General features: G+C 36.3%; 1 protein-coding gene and 1 non-coding gene across 2 annotated transcripts in view; one reads left to right on the top strand and one right to left on the bottom strand.

Moving 5' to 3' along the window:
* The window catches only part of LOC129073332 (neuronal acetylcholine receptor subunit alpha-9-like), a gene marked incomplete at its 3' end in the record, with an annotated part of 28,149 nt that extends 2,307 nt beyond the window's left edge, over positions 1–25,842 (top strand). The window contains exons 2-4 of the mRNA XM_054576979.1: positions 20,732–21,357; positions 21,461–21,631; positions 25,821–25,842. Coding sequence (XP_054432954.1) covers positions 20,732–21,357; positions 21,461–21,631; positions 25,821–25,842 — 819 coding nt within the window. The remainder of the gene's footprint in view (positions 1–20,731; positions 21,358–21,460; positions 21,632–25,820) is intronic.
* Positions 7,902–8,062, bottom strand: LOC129073398 (U1 spliceosomal RNA). The gene has a single exon (XR_008529439.1). It is a non-coding gene; the product is annotated as a U1 spliceosomal RNA (small nuclear RNA).
* Positions 25,843–26,192: the final 350 nt, after the last annotated feature.

The raw sequence follows: 26,192 nt of genomic DNA, 5'->3' as shown, positions 1-26,192 counted from the left end.
TTTTAGAGAGAGGGGATTGGAGGGAGAAAGAGAGGGAGATAAACATCAATGTGTGGTTGCTTCTCAGTTGCCCCTGGCTGGGGACCTGGCCTGCAACCCAGACATGTGCCCTGACCGGGAAACGAACCAGCGACCTTTTGGTTCACAGGCTGGTGCTCAATCCACTGAGCCACACCAGCCAGGGCTAGTGTAACTATTTTATTTTGTTTTGGCTACTAATTCCATGATATATTTTATCCTTAACTTTACCTTAAAATTTTGTTTTTTTTTAATGATTTGGACATGTTTTAAATAGTATATAATCATATTTAAATATTATGTAACTCACAATTATTTTGTCTTTTAATTGGAGAATGTAGTCTATTTAAATTTAATATAATTACTGATATATTTGGGCTTAAATATACCATCTCACTTTGGCCTTCTATTTTCTTCATATTTGATATTCCCTTTTCTCCCTTAAGCATTTTGGAATTATTCATTCAGCTATAAATTATAATTATTGATATACAGAGTCAATACTCATTTTTATTTCCTTACATATGTATCCTTTCATTGCGTTTCATTGCTTTCCTAATTGACAGGCTGCCATCTGCTAACTTTTCCCTTCTGCCTAGAGGACCTTTTATATTTCCTTAATGTGAGTCTACTGGTGACTAAATTAACAATATTTGCTTTTTTAAAAAAGTCTTTATTTCAAATTTATTCTTAAAAGCTATCTTTGCTTGATGTAGATTTCTATGCATGCAATTAAGTTTTTAAGCACTTTGACAATATTGTTTTAATATATTCTATAATATGTGCATTGCTATTACTCCTTTTGAATTATGTTTTCTGTCCTAAAGCTTTTAAGATATTTTTTGTCATTGGTATATAAGAGTTTTACCCTGGCTGGTGTGGCTCAGTGTATTGAGCACCATCCTGTGAACTGAAAGGTCACTGGTTCAGTTCCCAATGTAGGGTACATGCCTGGGTTGCAGACCAGGTCTCCAGTAGAGGGCACATGAGAAGCAACCACACATTGATGCTTCTCTCCCTCTTTTTCTCCCTCCCTTCTCCTCTCTCTAAAAATAAATAAATAAAATCTTTAAAAAATTAAGAGTTTTATGTTCATGTTCCCAGATATTCTTTACCTTGTATTTATTCTTGTTAAGGTTCATGTGGATTATTACACCTATAACTTAATGCTGCCCATAAATTTTTAAGAATTTTCATCTATTACATTTTCAAATATATATTTGATTCTATTATCCTCTTTTCCCTACTTAGACTATACTTATATGTACAAGCTTTTCAATCTCTCTTTTATTCCTCTTACCATCTTATGTATTTTTAATCCATGCTTTTTTCTCTCTGACTTTATATGTATATTTTCTTTTGATACACATTTTCCAGTTTCTGATTATACCTTTAGCTACCTTTAGTATTCTTGCAAATTCACACATTAGTTTCTTAATATCAATGGTTATACTTCTCAGTTCTCAACCTTTCATTATTTTTTGTGTTCCAGTATAACATTATTTGTGATCACTGAGATTTGATTTGTAAATAATGCTAACTTGTCATGCATGAAAACATTTTATTTTTATTTTTTTCAACTATTTTTAAAAATGTAAAAACACTTCTATCTTGTGGCCCCTACAAAAACTGGGAGTAAGCCAGATTTGGCTCATGGACAAGAGTCAGCTCACCTCTACCTTAAATTCTAGGCCAAAAGCTGCTTTTACAATCCTAAGAAAATTTTGATTAATGATTTTTTTAATGTGACAAGGGATGATGAGATAAATTAACAAAAACATCAGTGCTAATGCACTATTTTTTCAGCTTTCAATTCTTGGCAAAAAAAAAAAAAATGCACTGTCTCTAACCAAATTAGGGTATTTAAAAATTTATCTGATATTTGCATTATCTGGAGCTCCATTGTGTCTGCTTTTCTTGCCTGATTTTAACATTGTTTTTCTTGTTGTTCATGCTTTTTTTACCTCCTATGTGCCCAGTTATTTTGATACAATTAATTCATTTTATATGAAGAAAATGTAGAAATACTTTTAAAGCCTCAGATGATATTATTTTCCTCAAAAGATGATTAACATTTAATTCTGGCAAGGGGCTGGTAGCACTCAAAATTTTCTTAATTCAGTGATAAACATGAACAGTTGAAACTGGGCTCTTTTACTGATTTGAAATGGTATGGTTGGTTTACCTGGGCAATTCTTGCCTGACAGGTGACTCCAATTTTTGATGTTTTAATCAGATTAAGTTATCAATAACTCTGTTGTCCTCTAAGCCTATCTGAAGCATCTCTAGGAAACAACAAATGTTCATAAGGGTAAAAGAAGTTCCATATTTTTGGATAACATCTATGAATTTCAATCTTTAACCAGGTGTTGATTCCATAATATTTCAATGTGTGTTAACACTTACAAACTTTCAAATATATATCTTGTTATTTCCTCCCATTTTCCCCAGGAGAAATATTGCTAAAATACATAATCTGTCAATATAAAAAGTGAATCAAGAGAATCAAGATGGTTGAGGAATGAGTGGAAGTCACACTGACTTTCTCCCAGGACCAACCTGGAATTACAACTAAATTGTGGAAAAATCACCTGGAACAAACAACTGAACAATAGCAATAGAGGAGCCTTAAAATCTTGGACAGACAGAAGAATCAGGTTTAGTGCAATCTAACTGGTAAGGAGTGCGGTAGAGACTCAAGAAGGCAGGCAGGGCACAGATGAGCAACAGCACCAGATGGATACTGAAACGGCCAGTTGGATCCACCGGAGAAGTATGGGGTCTAAAGCATAAGTGGGGATCTCCAGCCTATAGCACCAGAGACCAAGAAGCACATAGATAACAGCCAGCTGAGAAAAGCAGCAGGGTTGCTCTCTGCCAGACATAAGCAGCTGGAGATGCAAAGAAGTATTTAAAGGGCAAACACAAAAATTTTTGTTTCCAGACACTTACCCTGAGCTTCGGCAAAGGAGGGAGAAGAGTGGACTGGAGACACCTGAGGAGAGACTGAGGAGGGAGGCTTTAGGGAGAGAACAGAGAGAGTAGCTGTGGGGATCCCAGTGATGACTCATCCTCCATATAGCAGCAGCCATCTTGCTCAGACAGACCACTCCCCTGAGTGGCAGCAGCATGAGGAGACACAATAGCCCCACCCTCAGGAGGGACTCTGCCCTGCGCTGTGGTGTCTAATCTGGCTTGCTGAATGCAGGGTGACTAGATTAACAGCTGAAGGAGACAGTCATAGACATATAGATTCCTGAAAGTCTTGAATAGACTGCCTAAGGTCAGACAGGGTCAACATCTGACATCATCAGAGGCAAATATAGAAAGAAAAAAGACAGTAGTCTCCTACCATAGAAGTTCACACCACAAAGTCAGGAAATCAAGACAGGTCAATTTAAGAAGCAAAAGCAAAAGAGAAGAGCCTCACAAATAATGGGAAGACAAAAAAAAAAAAAAAATCCACCACTTGAAGGGAAAGGAGGAATCCCCAGAAAGAGAACTAAATGAAATAGAACCAAGTAAACTATCAGATACTGAATCCCAAACAACGTTTCTAAGGACAATCAATGGGCTCAGTGAGCTCAGAGAGAATTACAAAAAGCTACAAGGAAACTATGAGGAACTTACTGCAAACTATATCAGCATGAAAAAGGACATAGAAACTATCAATAAGACACAAGAGGAAATGAAGAATACAATTTCTGAATAGAAGAACACAGTAGAAGGATTCCAAAGCAGGCTAGATGAAGCAGAGGATCTAATCAGGGAGCTGGAGGGTAAGGTATAAAAAACTCCCAGAAAGAGCAAGAAAATGAAAAAAAGGCTAAAAAAAAAATAAAGAGACATTCAGGAAAATTCAGGACAACCTGAAACATAATAATATCCGTATAATAAGGATACCAAAAGAAGAAGAGAAGCAAGGGATAGAGAACCTGTTTGAAAAAGTAATGATGGAAAACTTCCTTAATTGGAGGAGAGAAAAAGTCACATAAGTCCAGGAAGCACAGAGGGTCCCATTCAAGAGGAAACCAATGAGGCTCACTCCAAGACACATCATCATTGAAATGGCAAATATCAAAGACAAACAGAGAATCCTAAAGGAAGCAAGGGAGAAAGGTAATAACATATAAGGGAACCCCGAAACAGCTAGCATCTGACTTCTCAACAGAAACAGTACAAGTCAGAAGGAATGGCAAGAAATATTCCAAGTAATGAAAAGCAAAGGCCTGCAATCAAGACTGCTCTACCCAACAAGGCTCTCAATGAAAATGGAAGGCTAAATAAGGGGTTTCCCAGACAAAAGAAGGCTAAAAGAATACATCTCCACCAAACCAGAAAGTCAAAATAGCACTATCAATAACCATTACTTAATTGACACTTGTAGAATATTATATGTGGTTATATATATAGTATGTCCAGAAAATATCCAGGCATATACTATGAAAAATAGAGACATTTATTGAAGAAGATACAAGACACAAGAAACATTGTATATAGGACAGTGATGCCTCAATTCCCTTCAAATTAGTCACCTTGGGACCTCACATAGTTCTTCCAGTTGCCATCAGCTGCCCCATAGTGTTTTCCTGAATTTCATTGATGGTCTGAAATTTCTTCCCTTTCAAAGGTGATTTTACTTTTGGGAAAAATCAGAAGTCACAGGGCACCAAATATGGGCTGTAGCAGAGCTGATTCCCCTGGGTGATTTGATATTTCACCAAAAAATTCTGCACGAGATGTGATGCATGAACTGGCACATTGTTGTTATGAAGTTGTCAATCATCAGTTGCCCATATTTGTGGCCTTCTGAACCATCTGAATAGTTTCCCTGGAGGAGTGTTCAAGTTTAACACAAAATTTGATGCAGATTCATTGCTCTACTGACTCAGTCATTTTGAATGGGATGGCCACACAGTACACATGCTCACTCAATGGTGCTAACACCCCCACTGACTAGTACAGTGAAGTCATCATTGTTCACACACGTGCATTCCAGTCCACTCTCCTTTCCTGCCAGGTTACATCGACATCACAAAAACCATTCTCATTAAATGAATAGTGGTTGGACTTTTTCCAGACAGACTTTATATACAGGGTCTGGCACAAATAACACCTATTTTATTACAAAATAATTTATCACAAAATCATGAGCACATAATTCTGTAGCATAATAATATTCTCAAGCATACCATATGACATTTTAGGGGGAACTTTCAAAATAAAAGTATAAATTATTACACCCTTATTATTACCCTACCAACCACACTCAAGCAGGAATTACTTCTGCTGGAATATATATATATATATATATATGAATGGATAATATATACTGGGATGGATATATATATATATATATATATATATATATATATATATATATCCATCAATGAACATGGTCGTTTCCATGCATTAGCTATTATATATAATTAAACAATGAACATGGACAATCATATCACTTTTGAGATATTAATTTCATTTTTTGGATATACTTGTATACCCAGAAGTGAGATTGTTATGTCATAGAATGATGGGGGTACCCCATTCCATGCAGAGTCCCCCCAGGTTGCCATGGATGGTGAAAATAAAATAAGTCATTCCATACACTCTCGGTCTGTCAGGAAAGGGGGGTGGTGATTCCTTCTAGTGGAGAATGCCCCAAGCTCTTCTCTTGAAGTGGCTTTTATTGAGAACAATATGCGCAGTGGTATATAGCATGCATGCAAAGCTCATCAATCAATATCAAAAGGCTATGTTTGAAGGAACACAAATATTTGCCTCAGGTCAGGGTCTGGTAGACAGGGCGGTACCCATTTGGCCTTGAAACCTGGGAACTGATCATATTCTATGCTCAATTCCAAACATCAGTACTCATTAACTCAAGGGCATTCTTAGCAAAGTAAGTTTCATAGGATTTAATGCATTCCTTTTCCAGGTCTAACTGTCCCTGGAACCAACTAATCCAGTTTAGGGCTACACTTGCCTTTACTATTGTTGTCAGGCAGCAGGCAGAGCAGACAAAAGATAAGGAGACTTCTTCCAGATAGAATGAGGACTCTGGCCATGACAAAGTTGAGGGGTGAGGGGTTTTTGCCCCTTCTCCATGTCCCCCAAGTCCTTCCTTGATGGCCCCCATGTGACTGTGCTTATCTTAGGTTGCTACTGCCATCAAGGGGTCTTACCCATCATTGACTAAATAGCCATCCTTTGGGGCCAAGCAAGGTGATGTGAGGGAGGCAGGAGCTGCGCCTCTGCCAGGGGGACGGGTTTTGTCTCCTCAGTGGCCTATTTTCCCAAGGTCTCCTTGCTCAGCTCCAGTCTTGGGGCTTTTATGCCTGTTGGCAGGGCTAAAGTCCCTGAAACCAGATGGGACAGTTCCCAACAATATAACGGTTGTACTTTTAATCTTTTGAGGAAACTCCATAATGTGTTCCATAATGACTGCACCAGTTTACATTGCCATCAACAGTGTACAAGGATTCCTTTTTCTCCACACCTGCACCATCATGTGTTATCTTTTGGTAACAAATGTTTTAGATAATTCTCATTTTGATAGGTGTGAGATGATATCTCATTGTGCTTTTGAGGTGCATTTCCTTGATCATTAGTGAAATCGAGCACTTCTTATAGACCTCTTGGATTTTTGTATGCTGTTTTGGAAAAAAAAGTTTATTCAGGTCCTGTGCCCATTTTTAAATGGGATATTTGCTTTTCTTGTTGGTGGTGGTGTTTTATAGAGCTGTATGACTCCTTTATATATTTAAGATGTTAATCTCCTATTTGATATGTGCTTTGCAAGTGTTTCTCCCATTTCATAGGTTACTATTTCTTATTGACTGTTTAGTAGCATTTTAATTTTATGTAGTGTTACTTTAATTTTGTTTTTGTACCTGTGCCTGCTGCCTAACAACAATACTAAAGGTGTCATATCCAAGAAAATATTGCCAAGACTAATGTCAAGGAGCTTTTTCTTTATGTTTCCATCTAGGAGTTTTATGGATTCAAGTCCCACATTCAAGTTTTTAATCCATTTCAGGATATTTTTTGTGTATGGTGAAAAATAAGAGTTCAATTTTATTCTTTTACATATAGATATGCATGTTTTCCAACATCATTTGTTAAAAAGACAATCTTTTACCAATTGTGGCCTTGTCAAAGATTAGTTTACCTTATGTGCGTGGGTTTTCTTTCTGGGCTCTTGATTCTGTTTCATTGGTCTATGCACCTATTTTTAATGCTGTGTAATATAGTTTGAAATCAGTATGTTGATGCCTCCAGCTTTGTTGGTTTTTCTCAAGACAGCTTTGGCTTTTCAGATGCTTCTGTGTTTCCATATGAAATTTTATATTGCTTTTTTTTTCTATTTCTGTTAAAAATAACATTAGAATTTTGTTAGGGATTTCACCAAACCTGAATATCATTTCTGGTAATGTGGACAGTTTAACAATATCAATTCTTCTAATCTGTGACCTATGAGTACCTTTCCATTTATTTGTATCTTTTCCACTTTCTTTCATCTATATCTTATAGTTTTAAAAGTATAATCCTTTACCTCTTTGGTCCAGTTTATTCTTATATAAAGGGGTGGGCAAAAGTAGGTTTACAGTTGTTAGTATGCAAAACACAGTTTATCCTTATATTATTACTTATTGATTATTGTACTATTTCTTTGTATTATAACTTAAACCTACTTTTGCCTACCCCTTAGTATTTTACTTTTTTATGGTATTGTTAACAGGTTCCTTTCTTGATTTGTTTTTATCAGATAAGTTGTTAGGATATAGAAATACAGCTACATTTTATATATTGATTTTGTATCCTGTGACTTTATTGAATATTTGATTAGTTTTACCAGTTTTTTGGTGGAGTCTTGTTTTCTGCCACTGGAGAGTGTGAAGGCAATCCCCCATTACCACAAATCATGCAGTCCAGTTTCCCATATTTGGGGAAATCTCAGGGGTCAGCACTTCTGGAGTTCAATGTAAAAACCTCACCAGGGAAAACCAGCTTTGTGATCATGGTATCTACCCTGCATGGTTAGTATTTTGGAGAAGTCTTAAGCCTTTTTTATATAAGGTGTCTTTTGTCCATTGAGGGCTGTCAAATTATTGCTGATGAGGGGAGATTTGAATGGGCCACCACTAACTGTGCTATCATGCTCCACTATTTATATTTTGAAGAAGGTAATTCTCTGTAGTGTGTATGGTAGAAGGCCTGAAATCAAGGGACAGTATTATGCCATTTCTTTATATCTAGTAAAGTCAAGATGGCTTTAAATGACCTAAACACAAATATTTCTTCCCGCTATTCTCTGGCAGATAAGGTCCAATAGCCAAGCAACCCTCTTTATCAAAGGAACCAAAAACAATTCCTGCTTATTCCAGACCACTAGGTTTCAGTGACTTGACTGACCACAGAATTATTTAAACAAGTGAATCACGTCCTCACACAGGAACTAAGGGACACCGCATCCTCTTGGTAGTATAAAGCCTGCCTCCCACAGCCCTCGGATTTACACTCTGTTTCTGAACACAGTCTCCATGTAGCCTTGAATGAGATGCAGTGTTTTCCTTCCCTGGGCTATGAGTATATAGGACTAGTAAACTGCTATCAGTCTCATCTGTCCAGTGTGTTATGACATGTTAATCCACTTCTATGACATTAAGATAGGCACTCTTCCCTCTTTAATGGGCAGACACAAGGTGATTTACACAGGCAGGCTATAAAATTCATTGCAAGATTTTTTAGAATTAAACTTAATATTTAATTGCTAGATTCCAGTAGTCCCCTCCCAGTCATGACAATAAAAATATCTATAAAAATTGCCAAATATTCTTATTTTGATAGGGATTGCATTGAATCCATAGATTGTTTTGGGTAGTATGAACATTTTAATGATATTAATTCTTCTAAATCCATGAAAACTGTATATGCTTCCATTTATTTGTCTATTCCTTAATTACTTTCTACAGTATTGTGTGGTTTTCTGAGTACAGGTCTTTGGACTCCTTGGTTAGGTTTATTCCTAGATCCTTTATATTTCTTGTTGCTATGGTAAATGGGATTTTTCCTACTTCCTCTTTCTCATATTTTATTGTTGGTGTACAAAAATGCCTTCAGTGACATATATTCCACAGATACAGAAAAAATATTTCAAAAACTTATATGTAACCATAAATCACCACAAATGGCCTCAGCAATTTTGAGAAATAAGTACAAAGTAAGAGGGATCAAAATACCTGATATCAAATTATATTATAAGGCCACTGAAATCAAAACAGGGTGGAAATGGCATAAGAAAAGACACATGGATCAATATGAGAATAGAGAGCACAGAAATAAATCCATATCTCTATGGTGAATTAATATTCAACAAAGGGACAGAGGCATAAAATGAAGTAAAAACATCCTCTTCAATAAATGGTTCTGGGTGATCTGGTGCGTTACATGTAAAAAAAAAAAAAAGAAAAGAAAAAGAAACCAGACCAGCAACTTAAACTATCCACCAGAATAAACTCAAGATGGAGAAAAGACTCAAATGTAAGCCAGGGTGCAATAAAAGTCCTAGAAGGAAATATAGGCAGTAAAATGGCGGACATCCATGCAACAATATCTTAACCAATATATCTCCTGGGGCAAGGAATATAAAAGAAAAATAAACAAATGGGAATATATTAAATTAAAAAGCTACTGCACAGCTAAAGAAAACATCAGCAAAATAAAAAGGGAACAAAATGAATGGGAAAACATATTTGCCAATGATACCTCAGACAAGATATGATCTCCAAAATATATAAAGAACTCATGTGACTCCACATCAGGAAAAGGAGCAATCCAATAAAAAAAATGGGTAAAGGACCTGAATGGACACTTCTTCAAGGAGGACATACAGATGACCCATAGACATATGAAAGAATGCTTAACATCAGTAGCCATCAGAGAAATGTAAATTAAAACCACAGTGAGATACCACTTCACAACTGTCAGAATGGCTATTACTAACAAATCAACAAACAAGTAGTGCTGGTGTGGTTGTGGAGAAAAGGAAACCCTAGTACACACTGTTGTTGGGAATGCAGACTGGTGCAGCCACTGTGGAAAACAGTAAGGAATTTCCTCAAAACACTAAAGATGGAACTGCTTTCTGACCTAGCAATTCCACTGCTGGGATTATACCCTAATAATCCTGAACCACCAATTCAAAAGAACCTATGTACCCCAATGTTCATAGCAGCATCATTTACAATAGCCAAGTGCTGGAAACAACCTGAGTGCCCATCAGTAAATGAGTGGATCAAGAAACAGTTACACAATGGAATACTATGCAGCAGAAAGAAAGAAGGAATTCCTATCCTTCATGACAGCATAGATGGAACTGGACAGTATTATGCTAAGTGAAGTAAGCCAACCAGTGAAAGACAAATACCATACGATCTCACCTATAAGTGGAACCTAGTCAACAAAACAAACAAGTGAGCAAAGTAGAACCAGAGACATGAAAATAAAGAACAAACTTACAGTAACCAAAAGGGTGGGAAGAAAAGGATAATGGGAGAAATAAGGGGAAGGATATAGTCAAGGAACGTGTATAAGGGACCCAAGAAAGGGACAACAGTGTAAGAATTGACTGAGGGAGAGGGATGGGTGGGAGGGGAGGGAGAGAGTGAAGGGGGGAAAACTGGGACAGCTCTAATTTAACAACAATAAATAAATAAAGCATATACATTGCCAAAAAATTACCAAACATTCTTCTGACATAAGACAAAAAGTACAAAGTATAAAACATGATATGAGTTGAAAATTGTAAGTCATAAAATCAAAAGATTTTTCTAAAAAATAGGGAGTTCTAAAGAAAGGGAGGCAAAAACTGTGCGAAAGTAATTGCAATGAGAAAAAGGACTTGAACTCTGAATATATGTATATTATGTTACATATATATTCATAAACTGTTATATATATAGAAATACATACTTGGCTGCTGTGGCTCAGTCGATTGAGTGCTGGACTGTGAACCGAAGTGTCGCTGGTTCGATTCCCTGTCAGGGCACATGCCTGAGTTGTGGCCCAAGTTCCCCAGATGGTGGCATGTGAGAGGCAACTGATCGATGTGTCTCTCATGCATTGATGTTTCTCTCATTCTCTTTCTCCCTCTCTTTCCTTCTCTCTAAAAGTGAATAAATAAAAATATAAAAAAGAAATAGACATATAACATATTTTGTTATAAATTGTATATATTACTTAAAAATAAATAATTATATATAAAATATATGTATGTATTTTTCATATATGTATATACAATGTGTTATAATTGAATGATAAGAAAAAAGGCAAAATATTTAAAAGATAATTTTCAAAAGATCATATATTGATTGCTTACATGTGCATAAAAAGATGTTCAACATTATTAATCACCAGGGAAATACAAATTAAACCACACTGAGAAATCACCACGAAGGAAGAAATTAAAATGACAAACTTTATCAAATATTGGGAAGAATGTGCTTCAGCACAAACTAACTGGTAAGGAGTGCAGTAGAGACTTGAGAAGGCAAGCTGGGTGACCCCATGCAGCAGCATCAGAGGGATATTTAAAAAGCCAATGGGGTCCTCCTGAGAAGAGTGGGCTCTGAACCATATGTGGGGAATCCTCAGCCTACAGCACTAGGGCCCAAAAAGTACACAGATAACAACCAGGTGCGAAAAGTGACAGGGTTGGTCTCTGCCAGAGATGGGTAGCTAGAGATGCAAAGAGCCATTGAAAGGGCCAACAGATACATTTGCATTGGTAGCCACTTACCCTGGGCTCCAGCAAAGGTGGGGGCAGAGTGGGCTGGAGCCACCTGAGGAGAGACTGGGGAGGGAGGTTTGGGGAGGGACACGAGGATATGGCTGGCAGGATCCCGGTGATGATTCATCTGCCATAGGGCAGCAGCCATCTTGCTCAAGCAAACCACTACCCTGAGTGGCAGCAGTGTGAGAGGATATAATAACTATGCCCCCAAGAGGCCGTATCCTGGCCCAGTGGTGCACAAGCCCAATTACTAAGTACAGAGCAGCAGTCACAGATAGTAGATCACTGGCTAAAGGGAGCACAGAGTAGTATAGAGACACTTGAGGTGAGTGTGCAGAGTTGGGCTTTGGTGATAGAACTGAGGGAGTAGCCAGCAGGATCCCGGTGCGGAATCCTCCCCCATATGGCAGCAGCCATCTTGCTCAGGCAGACCACTCCCCTGAGCAGCAACAGCATGAGGACCCAATAACCCAGTTGACAGGAGGGACTCAGCCTGGCCCTGAGGTGCCTAAACTTGATTGCTGAGTGCAGAGTGACTAGATTAACAACTGAAAGAGATAGCCACAGACAGTAGATTCCTGGAAGTCTCTAACAGACTACCTAAGGTCAGACAGGGACAACATGTGACTTCATCAGAGGCAGATTCAAAAGAAAATGAAAAAGAGCAGTCTTCTATCACAGAAGTTAACACCACAAAGTCAGGAAAAAAGACAGATCAATTTAAGAAGCAAAAAAAGAAGAGTCTCTGAAAAAATGGGAAGGCAAAGAAACACTCCCCAATCAAAGGGAAAGGAGAAATCCCCCAAAAGAGAAATGAATTAAACAGAGGCAAGTAAGCTATCAGATATTGAGTTCAAGATAATGGTTCTAAGGAAGCTCAGTTAGCTCAGTAAGCTCAGAGTAAATTAAAAAAAAACCTACAGGGACTCTGTGAGGAAATCACAGGAAATTATAACAGCATGAAAAAGGACATAGAAACAACAACAACAAAAAAAGAAGAGGAAAGGAAGAATTCAATTTCTGAATTGGAGAACACAGTAGAAGGCATCAAAAGTAGGCTTCATGAAGCAGAGGATTGAATCAGTGAGATGGAGGAAAAGGTGGAAAAATGATCCCAAAAAGATCAAGAAATTAATAAGAGACTCAAAGAGAATTAGGAAGAGTAGAAGAAAATGCAGGACAACATGAAATGTAATAATGTCTGTATCATAGGGATACCAGAAAGAGAGGAGGAGCAAGGCATAGAGAACCTGTTTGAAAAAGTAATGGTGGAAAACTTCCTTAATTGGAGGAGAGAAAAAGTCACACAAGTCCAGGAAGCAGAGAGGGTCCCATTCAAGAGGAACCCAATAAGGCCCACTCCAACACATATCATGATTAAAATGACAAATATCAAAGACAAAGAGAGAATCCTAAAAGCATCAAGGGAGAAACAGGAAGTAACATACAAGGGAGTCCCGATATGGCTAGCAGCTGACTTCTCAACAGAAACACTACAAGCCAGAAGGGAATGGCAAGAAATATTTCAAGTAATGAAAAGCAAAAGCCTGCAACCAAGACTGCTCTACCCAGCAAGGGTCCCAATAAAAATAGAAGGCAAAATAAGGAGTTTCCCAAACAAAAGAAGGCTAAAAAATTACATTTCCCCTAAACCAACACAGCAAGATATGATAAAAAGGTTGCTTTAAGACGATAAAAAAAGTGAGAAAGAGAGGAACACAGGTACAAAAGGAAAAAAAAATGACTAAGTATCTATCAATAATAACTTTAAACGTAAGTGGATTAAATACCTCAATCAAAAGTTGTAGGGTAACTAAATGGATAATAAAACATTACCCACACATATGCTGCCTACACACAAGAGACCCGCCTCAGAAAAAAGGACCTACGGAGACTGAAAGTAAAGAGATGAAATAAAATATTCCAAGCAAATGGACAAGGAAAAAAGCAGAGATAGCAATACTTATATCAGAAAAATTAGATTTCAAAACAAAGGCCATAAGAAGAGATCCAGTAGGACACTTCATAATACTGAAAGGAAGAATCCATCAAGAAGATATAAACATTGAAAACTTATATACATCCAACAAAGGAGCACCCCAATATATAAGGAAAATCTTGGAGGACTTCAAGAAAGATATAGACAGCAACACACTGAGAGTAGGGGATTTTAACACCTCATTGTCAAAAATGCATAGATGTTCCAAACAAAACAACAACAATGATAATGTGGAACTCAACAATACATCAGATCAAATGGACTTAACTGACATATATAGAACCTTTCATCCCAGAAAAGAAAAATACACATTTTTTTCAAATGTACACGGAACATTTGGAAACATAGACCAAATGATAGGACACAAAACAAGACTCAACAAATTCAGAAAAATTGAAATCATAACATACATTTTTCCAGACCATAAGGGCATGAATCTACAAACCAACCTCAAGCAAAACACTGCAAACATTCAAACTCAGGGAGTCTGAATAGCATGCTAATACACAATGAATGGGTCAATAATGAGAACAAAGAAGAAATCAAAAACTTTCTGGAAACAAATGAAAATGAACACACAACTCTCCAAAATCTATGGGACACAGCAAAGGCAGTCTTAAGATGGAATTTCATAGCAATACAGGTGTACCTTAAAAAGATAGAAAGATTTCAAATAAATGACGTAACCCTCCAGCTTCAAGAACTGGAGGAATAAAACCAAACAAAGTCCAGAGCAAGTAAAAGCAAGGAAATAATCAAGATCAAAACATAATTGAATAACATAGAGACTAAAAGAACAATTCAAAGGATCAAACAATCCAGGAGCTGGTCTTTGAAAAGATAAACAAAATCAACAAGCCTTTAAGCACACTCATCAAGGCAAAGAGGGCGAGGACCTAATAAATAATATTAGAAATGAAAGAGGAGAAATAACAACTGTTACAACAGAAATACAAAGGGTTGTAAGAAATTACTATGCACAGATATATGCCAAGAAATTTGAAAACCAGGGTGAAATGGGCCAATTTCTAGAAAAATGTACCTTTCCTACACAGAATGAAGAAAAAGCAGAAAGCCTAAACAGACCGATAACAGCTGTGGAAATTGAAGCAATAATCAAAAAACTCCCAGTACACAAAAGCCCTGGACTGGACAGTTTCACAGATTTTTACAAACATTTAAGGAAGAGCTAAACCCTGTCCTTCTCAGACTGTTCCAAAAAACCCAAGACAAAACTCCCAAACTCTTTTTATGAGGCCAGCATCATCCTACTCCCAAAACCAGATAAAGACACAACCAAGAAAGAAAATTACAGGCCAATATTGCTGATAAACATAGATACTAAAATCCTCAACAAAATATTGGCACACCTTATCCAGCAATACATTAAAAAGACCATGAGCCATGATCAAATGGGATTCATCCCATGGATGCAAGGATGGTTCAATATTCACAATCAATAAAGGTGATACATCACATAAACAAAAGGAAGGACAAAACCACATGTTAATTTCAATAGATGCAGCAAAAGCATTTGATAAGGTACAGCATCCATTTATGGTAAAAACACTCAGAAAAGTGGGAATAAAAGGGGCATAACTCAACATAATAAAGGCCATATATGCAAAACTTAAAGCCAACCTCATACTCAATGGACAAAAACTAAAAGCTTTACCAATAAGTTTGGGAACAAGACAAGGATGTCTACTTTTCCCACTTCTATTCAACATAGTATTGGAAGTCCTAGCCACAGAGATCAGACAAGAAAAGGAATTAAAAGATATCCAAAAGGAAAAGAGAAAGTAAAACTATCATTTTTGTCAGATGAAATGATAGTGTATATAGAAAACCTCATAGACTCCACAAAAAACTACTCGACCTAATAAGTGAATTTGGCAAAACTGTAAGATACAAAGTCAGTATTCAGAAATCAAAAGCACTTTTGTACACCAACAATGAAATATCTGAAGCAGAAATCAGGAAAAAAATTACATTTGCTATAGCAATCAGAAAAATAAATTACCTAGAAAGAAACTTAACCAAGGAGGTAAAAGTCCTCTAAGCAGGAAACTATATAACACTGAAGATAGAAATTAAGGAAGACACAAATAAATGGAAGCATATACCATATTAATGGATTGGAAGAATTAACATCATCGAAATGCCCATACTACCCAAAGCAATTTATAGATTCAACGCAATCCCTATTAAAATCCCAATATTATATTTCAGAGACATACAACAAACATTTTAAAAAATTTATATGGAACCATAAATGAACCCAAATAGCCACAGCAATTATGAGAAAGAAGAACAAAGCAGGAAGGAACACAATACCTGACATCAAACTATTTCACAAGTCCACCATTATCAAAACAGTCTGGTACTGACATGAAAACAGACACATAGATCAATGGAACAGAATAGAGAGCCCAGAAATAAACCCATGTCTCTGTGGTCAATTAATATTTGACAAAGGGGGCAGAAGCAGAAAATGGAGAAGCATAAAATAGCCCCTTCAACAAATGGTCTTGGGAGAAATGAACAGCTAGATGAAAAAAAATGAAATTCAACCACCAATTGACACCATACACAAAAATAAGCTCAAATGGATAAAAGACTTAAATATATGTCACAATGCCATAAAAGTCCTAGAGGAGAACATGGGAAAGAAACTCTCAGATATCCCATGCAGCAATAGTTTCACTGATATGTCCTGTAGAGCAAGGGATATATAGAAAATAATAAACAAATGGGACTACATCAGCATGAGAAGGTTCTGCATGGCTATAGAAAATATCAGCCAAATGAAAAGGGAACCAACTGTATTGGGAAAATATATTTGTGAATGATACCTTAGAGAAGGGTTTGATCTCCAAAATATATAAAGAACTCACATGACTCCACTCCAGGAAGACATACAATCCAAATAAAAAATGGGCAAAGGACCTGAAAAGACTCTTCTCCAAGGAGGACATACACAGGGCCCAGAGACATATGAATGGATGCTCAGCATCACTAGCCATCAGAGAAGTGGAAATTAAAACCACAAGGTGATACCACATCACACTGGTCAGAATAGCCACCATGAACACATCAATAAAAAACAGATTCTGGTGAGGCTCTGGAGAAAAAGGAGCCCTAGTACACTGTTGGTGGGAATGTAGACTGGTGCAGCGACTGTGGAAAACAGATTTGAATTTCCTCAAAAAGCTAAAAATGGAACTGTCTTTTGACTCAACTATTTCACTGCTGGGATTATACCTTAAGAATCCTGAAACACCAATACAAAAGCAGTTATGGACCCCAATGTTCATAAGAGCACAATTTACAATAGCCAAGTGCTGGAAGCAACCTAAGTGTCCATCAGTACATGAGTGGATCAAAACACTATGGTACATTTACACAATGGAATCCTATGCAGCAGAAAAACAGAAAGAGCTACTACCCTTCACGACAGCATGTATGGAACTTGAGAGCATTATGGTAAGTGAAATAAGCAAGGCAGTGAAAGACAAATACCATAAGATCTCACCTATAAGTGGAACCTAATCAGCAAAGCAAGCAGGAAAGGAAAATATGACTAGCAACATTGAAAGAAAGAAGAAACTGACAGAGATAGGATGGAGGGAAGGGGTAGTGGGGAGGGGAAAAGGAAGGGTCAGATCGAAGAAAAGGTGTGAAGGACACATGGATGAAGCCCAGGTGGGGAAGGATTGCGGGAGGGAGTTTGGGGTTGGTGGGGCAGGGGAAAGTGGTGCTGGGTAAATGGAGACAAATGTATTTGAACAATAAAAAAGTTTTTTTAATTAAAAAAATCTTATCATATTGTACATTTCAGAGATGTGCAGCTTATTTTATGTCATTTATACCTCAATAAAGTACAAAAGATAAAAATTTAGAAAAGAAAATTTTGCGAAAGGATCACACAAATGGTATTAGGGAACTTCGACATTATATATGTAATACAATATATATTCTGTGAGGGAGAATTCACTGACATTGTTATCCCATACAACACATGTTGCAATAGAGCTTCCTTATTCTAATCCTGAAAGGGCTTCCAAGCTATTTATTGCACACTAATTTATTCCACTGGGCTTTTTTCTGCAGTGACACCCAATCACAGCACAGCAGAATACATGCATCAGCTACACTATTCTTGCCTTGTCTTTGGGTTAAAAATAGAAACAAATCTAATTTTGTATATCTAGATTTTGCAAATTGCTATAAAGTTTGTCTACTGATAGTACTGTGCCTCCTCTTTGCTTAGCCATCTCATGGACAAGTGAAGAATTTTGCACTTCTGGCACTGTGAAGCAGTAAAAATGTAAATATTTATCAAGAGTAAACACTTTTAAATATTAAGGATCTGCATTTTTCTGATTAGGTCCAATATGTTTAGGAAGACTATCATTTATCTTGTAGAATCAGTTAGAAAAGTCAATATTTACATATATACATCAAATAATATTAAAAGACCATGTAATGTATTTTGTTAATGCCATACAGAGAAGAAACTAAGTAGAAATATTCAATATCTGAATTAATTTTTATAACATCAGCATTGTTTTGCCATTACATTGTGTTTACTGTTTAATACATGGCTCAGAGAAAAGAATCATTATTTACTTCCTAAAAATGTATAGTTTAAATCAAATGATGCTTACATAAGAAGAAAACAGTAGTTGAGTGGATGTGGGCAGATGGAATTTTCAATGCATGCCTTCCTCAAAATATTGAGAAAAAAATTATCCTTCTGTAAGGTGAATTTTCTCTTATTTCATCAAAGATTTACATAGTAGAGATTGTGATGCTGCACCCAGACTCCCCTTCAGTAATGATGAACTTACTCCTCGTTTTAGCCTCAACTCTTAGCCCTCTTTGGAGATTGCCTCAAGTGAAGTAAATTCCCTTACCTAAGTTTCCCTACTTGAGCCAGACTCTATCAAATTAATGATCAGTGTGAAAGTTTAAAAGCCCAGCCCCATTGCTTCTATTTTCGATAGCTCTAGTGGGTGGTCCCAGCTCTTGGGCTCCCAAGGAGGACAAGCTGAAACCTTACTTGGGATTGTATCACAGCTCAATTTACCCTTCTGTCTAATCCTCCTTTGTTCCTGTCATTTCTATAGGTGTTGATTCTAAGAGTACTAACTATTAAACCTCCTGTATGGTAAATCTGGCTTCAGAGTCTGCTTCCCAGAGATCTCAATTTATGGTATGGTATGAGAAGCTTATTATAAGATATTTAATGTTACATTGTTCAAGTGTTTTATATATTAGCCCTAAAGCTTTCTATAGATAACCACTCTATTCCACTAAGCAGACAATATTTCTCAGGGACTTTGATTACCATAAGTATACTTTAATTCAGGCTTTGTTACTGAAATAGAAAATATCATTAAGGAATCTATAAATACGTGTAGACCTTATTCTTATCTCTGCAATATCATTCTTAATATTGGTTAGGGCCATGGCATAATTTAGAGCTATGGGGAATTTAAAACTTTTTACTAAGTGTAACAAATCTCTGTTCATTCTCTCTATGGTCTGAATGTTTGTGTTCCCCCAAAATGTGTATGTTAAAATCCTAATGCCCAATGTAATGTTATTAGAAGGAGGGGTCTTTGGGGAATGATTAGATCATGAGAATAGAGTGTTCATGAATGATGTTAGTGCTCTATTAAAAGAGATCCCGCAAAGTTCCCTAGCCCCTTAACACCATGAGAACACATAGCCAGAAGTTAGCTGTCTACAACCAGGAAGAGGACTCTCATACAACCATGCTGGCACCTTGATCTTGGACTTTTATCCTCCAGAAGTGTGAGAAATAAATTTGTCATTTATAAGTTACCAAGTCTATGATATTGTGTTATATCAGCTTGAAGAGACTAAGGCAATATTATACAGAAAAGTATTCTTATAGAGATGCATTTTAAATATGTCAAAATGACCATAATTCTACAATGGTTTTATTTTTATTGACTTGTGAAATATAGGCAGTTTTTATTACAAGTAGTTCTAAATAAATTGTGGCATATTTTTCTACAATTAATATACATTCAACCTGTAGTCTTTCATATTAAGACTAGCGGTTGAAATATTCATGCGAAAAAAAATCATTATGTGATTGTATCCGATTAAAATTTTATTGCCTAGTTCCAGACTCATGAAACTATAACATTTTCTTCCACTGGGTGGCAATTCTTAGACAAAATCACTTTGAAATGACCTGCTTTACAATGTAGTGTATTTTCAGCTTCTATGTGCTGTTAATTAGCCAATTGTGTGTTTTGAAGGGTGTTTAACCTTTCTTTCATGTGGTAAGGTTAAAAAAATTAGAAAAAAGAAAGCTGGAAGAGTAGTTTATTTTTAGAATAAATTTTCCAGCCCAATCATCTGTGCTACATTGCCTGAATTCCAAAACTTGTTTGACTTAAAATTACAACTATAGAATTAACCATTCTCAAAGTTATTTTTCTCAATAATATTTATTCTCCCAAATCCTAGAAAAATTGGAACAATATTATTCTAACACATAATCTAAATACCTGCATAATAATAGAGTAGAATTATACACACACACACACACACAGGGGTGGGAAAAAGTAAGTTTATAATTGTAATACAAATAAATAACACAATAATTAATAAATAATAATACAAAAATAACCTGTTTCAGGTACCTACTTTTGTCCGCCCCTTAAACTATGTAAGGAATTCAAGATATAGGAAATTAATCAAAGCAACCTTGTCTTTACTTCCCCCTTCCTCGCTACAGTCGCAAATTATAGATTTCTTTCTTCTATTGTTTCCATCATGTAGTACTAGGCTCCACTACAAAGTCAGAGAGGAAAGTTTGAGATAAATGTACTTTAGTGGTGTGCTGAAGTCAACACGAACTGGTTTAAAAGTGTTGACAGTGTGGAGACTTCTCTGACTTCATTGAGGATATGGAGTGGGAGATCTATGGCATGCCTGCTGTGAAGAATGTGAAGTCCTATGATTGCCACTTTGAGTCTTATCCCGATGTGACATTCACTCTCTTGAAGAAAAGGTCCACCTTCTATATTGTCAATATCCTCATCTCTTGCATCCTCATATCTTTTCTGGCTCCCTTGAGTTTTTGTCTCTCTGCAGCCTCTGGGGAAAAGGTCTCCTTGGGAGTGACCATCTTGTTGGCTATGACTGTATTTCAGCTCAAGTTGGCAGAGATCATGCTGAATTCAGAAAATATCCCTCTGATAGGAAACTATTACATAGCCACGATGGTCTTGATCACAGCCTCCACTGCCTTGATCATTATGGTGATGATTCTGCACTTCTGTGGAGTCAATGCCTGGCCAGTGCCATATTGGGCCAAGGTGGTTATACTGAAATACACATTTACAATCTTGCTCGTCTACAACATGGATGAGAGTCTCTTTAGCCTCTGCCATGATAAGGAACAGGATCACCTTATGAAGATTTATGACAAACTTCCAGAGTCTAATCTGAATACAGATAGGCACAAAGGCCTTCCCAGAAAAAATGAGATGAACAAACTCATGGACACAGACAATGGGGGAGATTGACTGTGTGAGTGGGCGGAGTGTGCAGGATAGGGATGGGGAAAAGGCAGAATAATTGTAACTGAACAACAATAAATAAAAGAAGAATGACTTGGAGTACCAGGGAGAGAACCTGCAGGTTGCTTTGAGTTACTGTGCATGGTACAAAGTGCTGATGAGGAATATCAACTACATTGCCAAGTGCCTCAAAGACCACAAGGCCACCAAATCCAAGGGGAGTGAATGGAAGAAGGTTGTGAAAGTCATAGACCGACACACACACGATTTTTAAAAACTGTTCACTGTGTGCTTCTATTCCAAATCCACAAGTTTAGTGAGGTCACATCAGTAGCTTAAAATTGACATGGTAGGAATATGTAGACCATAGAAACTGGGAAACATTATAAATCAAAACTTTTATCCCCATGAGAGGCAGTTGTTAAACACCAGCTCATCACTTCAATTCCTATGTAAGAAGTGATATGCTAGTGAGCCAGCTCTCTGAAATGCGCACAATAAACCTTATTGATCCAGTGTGAGCCAGCCTCAGCATACCATTGTATATAACTGCATTAACCCCATTTATATAAAACTTGTGAAATTATCAATGCAGTGCCTTCATTGTGAACAAAGTTGGCATTTTCAGCATGATAAAATTTTAAAACATCCAAAGAACAGTATTGCTTTTGTAGTAAGAATGCAGTGTACCAGCCTCTTAGAATATGAATTCCATTCCCTTCCTGATTAAAAATTCAGAAAGTTATCAGCAATGTAGAATGCTTGAATACTTATTTCATCTAGATTCATATTCTCTCTCTCCTTTTAATTATTGATAATTATTTTATTAGTTTGATATTCACCATCTTCCATATTTTATCTGGAGACATTTTAAGCTAAAATATTTAATTATTAAGTATTTAAACATAGAAAATAAAGAACACATTATAACAAATAGTAATTACCACAAGCTACATTTAACAAAGATTAACATTTTGCCCTATTTACTGAAGTTCCTTTTCTCCATATTTTATTACAGAAATGAAACATAAGCCTCGCTAGAATCCCATCCATCACCACCATACACTTCTCCAGAATTACTCACCACCTGAAGTTGATATGTGATATTATCACACATGATCAATGTGTGAAGTAATGTATAGTATATTTGCATACTTAAAGTACTCACATAAATGGTATTACACTGTGCATATGTTTATTTCCTTTCTACAATTTTTAGTTTTGTGATTTATAAATTCTATTGTACTTAAAAATTATGATTCAAACATAGACAAAAGTTGAAAAAATTCACCACCATATATTTTCCATTCAGATTCAACAATCAACATTGCTATATTTTACTCTACTCTTCCTACATAAATATTTCAGCATGGATCTGCTAAGAATTAAACCATTCTCCAATATAACCACAATATCATCATCACACCTAAGAAAATAAATAATAGTTCCATTATATTATCTAATATCTGCTCTCTATTCATTTTCCCCAATTATCACAAAATAGAACCCATCTTTGGTTTTCATCAACCAGTTTCCAACCAGATTCATGCATAACATTGGGTTATTTGTATAATTCCTTTTCAATTAAAAAACCTGTTTATTCTTAAATTAAATTCATTATTTTAAAGTTTCCCAGATAAGTTGCTTTGTAGAATGCCCCATTTTTTTTTGTTTCACTGTTTCTTTATAGCATTAAAAACATGTATAAAGGATCCATGGACAAAGACAATGGGGTGGGGAGGATTGAATGTGGGATATATCAGGTGCATAGGGCAGGGGAGAGTAATAGGTGAAAAATGAGGACAACTGTAATTGAACAACAATAAAAACATTTTTAGAGAGTACTTTGTATTTTTGTAAACTGTGAATTTCCTTCTGGTGACTGCCTCACATGTATCTCATGTATTGTAATTTGTAGTACTGTCATTATTAATTCTTAGAAAGCCTGCAATTTTCCTTTGCTCCAAAAATTGTCTAATATTTACAGGCAAAAGTAATTTTCAATTTTTTACATTGTCTTTTTAATTTCCAGATCTTATATAGGATGCTAAGAAATGTTTCTCCATTTTCTCTTTATGATACTTCCTGATGTTTTCCTGATATGGGTCTTCATATTTGATCAAATCTGAGATACTCTATAAGTATTTTGAAAGAACATACACTGTTTATTGTTATACTATAGAGTTTAATACATATCTATAAAATATACTCAATTATGTTGTTTTTATTTCCTATATTCTTACCTATTCATGCTTTTTCATTCTTCACTCTTCTTCATTCTTCATTCTTCACTCAATATTTTATATTGAGTGTGGTATATTGATGTTTCCCATTATTAAAGTTTTTGCATATTTCTTTTATCTTGCATATTTCTCCATGTATTGCCCGTACTTTCTCCTTTAAATAGGCAGTTACTGTCTAAGTTTATATTACATGCAGATACTAATTGTTGTGACTTCATTTGAATGTGGCTTTTAGTATATAAAATATACTTGTTGCTCTAGTTTGACTTTTTTCCCTGAATTTAACTTTCTTTGCATTTCTTCCTTTGTAAAATTGAGTTCTGCATTACAGTTTTAATTTACAAGTTTAAAGAAAGGTTTTAGAGATTGGTATCAAAATACTTACTTGTAATTTAGATTTATGCACTACTTTTTTTTTTCTTTATGGTTGTTTGGGGATAGCGATTTTTCATCAGTTGAAATATTTTTATTCATATACCTGTTTTATTTGCCCAGTTGCTTTGTGTAAAGATATTCTCTCTGTCTCTCACCCTTTCCCCCACTGTGTGTGTGTGTTCCAATTCCTACTCATGTAGTGGACAAAGTTCATACCTGAAGCACATTCTCGTCTGTTTCTTTACTAAAATGTTGTTTATTTAATAAATGATGCTAATGTTGGGAGTGGTAGGAGTAAAGAAAAAAGTTGTCAGTTTTTTTTTCTTCCTTTTTCAGGATTCTGCTGTTTTCCTCTCTTATTTTTTCTTTCTTTTCACTATTATCATTCTCAAGGGCACAATCTCATTCTCTATCTCCTCCCTCCAAATAAAATTTCTCTAATACTACCACTTTCAGTGTAATTATAATTTTAAGCTTCATCCTTGTATCTGGTGTTCTGGACTACCAAGAGCGAAACCATTGTTTAATAATTTGGCTCTTAACATTGAATGTTCTCTTTCTGAGGATAATTTTTTCTCTGCTTCATTACTTCTGCCAATACTCTCACCTGTATGTCACAGAGTCTCCTTTCATTTATTCATTTATTGTTTCTATTATATTAAGTATATTTTACTGATTATGCTGTTGTAATAGTCCCAATTTTTTTCCTGTGCCCCCATCCACTGCGTACCCCACTTCCCTCAAGCAAACCTCCCACCCGATGTAGTTCATCTCCATCAGTCATGCACATAAGTTCTTTGGCTTCTCCCTTTCCTATCTATTGTTTTTTTTTCATACTCTATTTTATTTATATATTTTTTCAAATATATTTGTCTCTGCCTATCCCTCAACACTTTCCCTTGCCCCTTCCCTCCTTCCCTCCCTCAGCTCTTCCCCTTTGGTTTTGTCCATGAGTCCTTGCTATATGTTCCTTGAGTTTCCCCTTCCCTTCCTTTTCCCTGTCCCCTCTCCATCCTTCGCTCTTGTCTCTCTTGGTTTCTTTTATTTTCAGTGTTGCTGGTCTTATTTTCCTTGCATCTTTGTATTGTAGGTTAGGTTCTGCTTATAGGTGAGATCATACGGTATTTGTCTTTCACCCCCTTGCTTATTTCGCTTAGCATAATTCTCTCTAGTTCCATCCATGCTGTCGCGAAGTTTAGTAGTTCCTTTTTTCTTTCTGCTGCATAGAATTCCACTGTGTATATGTACCATAATTTTTTGATCCAATCATCTACTGATGAGCATTTAGGTTGCTTCCAAAACTTGGCTAATGTTAATTGTGCTACTATGAACATTGAGATGCATAGGTTCTTTTGTATTGGCGTTTTGGTGTTCTCAGGGTATAGTCCCAGCAGGGGAATCACTGGATTGAAAGGGAGTTCCATTTTCAGCTACTTGAGGAAATTCGACACTGCTTTCCACAGTGGATGCACCAGTCTGCATTTCCACCAACAGTGGACTAGAGTTCCATTTTCTCTACAGCCTTGCCAGCACCTGTTGTTTGTTGATCTGTTTATGAAGGTCATTCTGAACGGTGTGAGGTGGTATCTCATGGTAGTTTTGATCTGCATTACTCTGATGGCTGGTGAGACTGAGCATCATTTCAAATATTTCTGGGCCCTCTGTATCTCCTCTTTGGAAAAGTGTCTGCCCAGGTCCTTTGCCCATTTTTTGATTGGATCGTTTGTCTTCTTGAGGTGGAGTCGAATGAGTTCGTTATATATCTTGGCGATCAAACCTCTATTTGATGTAACACTAGCAAATATATTTTCCCATAGGGTTGGCTCCCTTTTCATTTGGCTGATGTTTTCTTTAGCCGTGCAGAAGTTTCTTATTTTGATGAGGTCCCACTTGTTTATTCTTTCCTTTATGTCTCTTGCTTTAGGAGACATATCAGTGAAAAAATTGCTGCGTGGGATACCTGAGAGTTTCCTGCCAATGTTCTCCTCTAGGATTTTGAAGGTGTTGCGACTTCTATTTAAGTCTTTTATCCATCTTGAGTTTATTTTTGTATATGGTATCAGCTGATGATCCAATTTCAATTTTTTGCATGTAGCCGTCCAGCTCTCCCAACACCATTTGTTGAAGAGGCTGTTATTGCTCCATTTTATGCTTCTGCCCCCTTTGTCGAATATTAGATGTCCATAGAGACCTGGGCT

The sequence above is a fragment of the Pteronotus mesoamericanus genome, unplaced genomic scaffold (genome assembly GCF_021234165.1).
Source record: "Pteronotus mesoamericanus isolate MK-2021 breed Mesoamerican mustached bat unplaced genomic scaffold, CSHL_Meso_final contig_40, whole genome shotgun sequence".
Lineage (NCBI taxonomy): Eukaryota > Metazoa > Chordata > Mammalia > Chiroptera > Mormoopidae > Pteronotus > Pteronotus mesoamericanus.
This window is presented reverse-complemented; position numbering and strand designations above follow the sequence as displayed.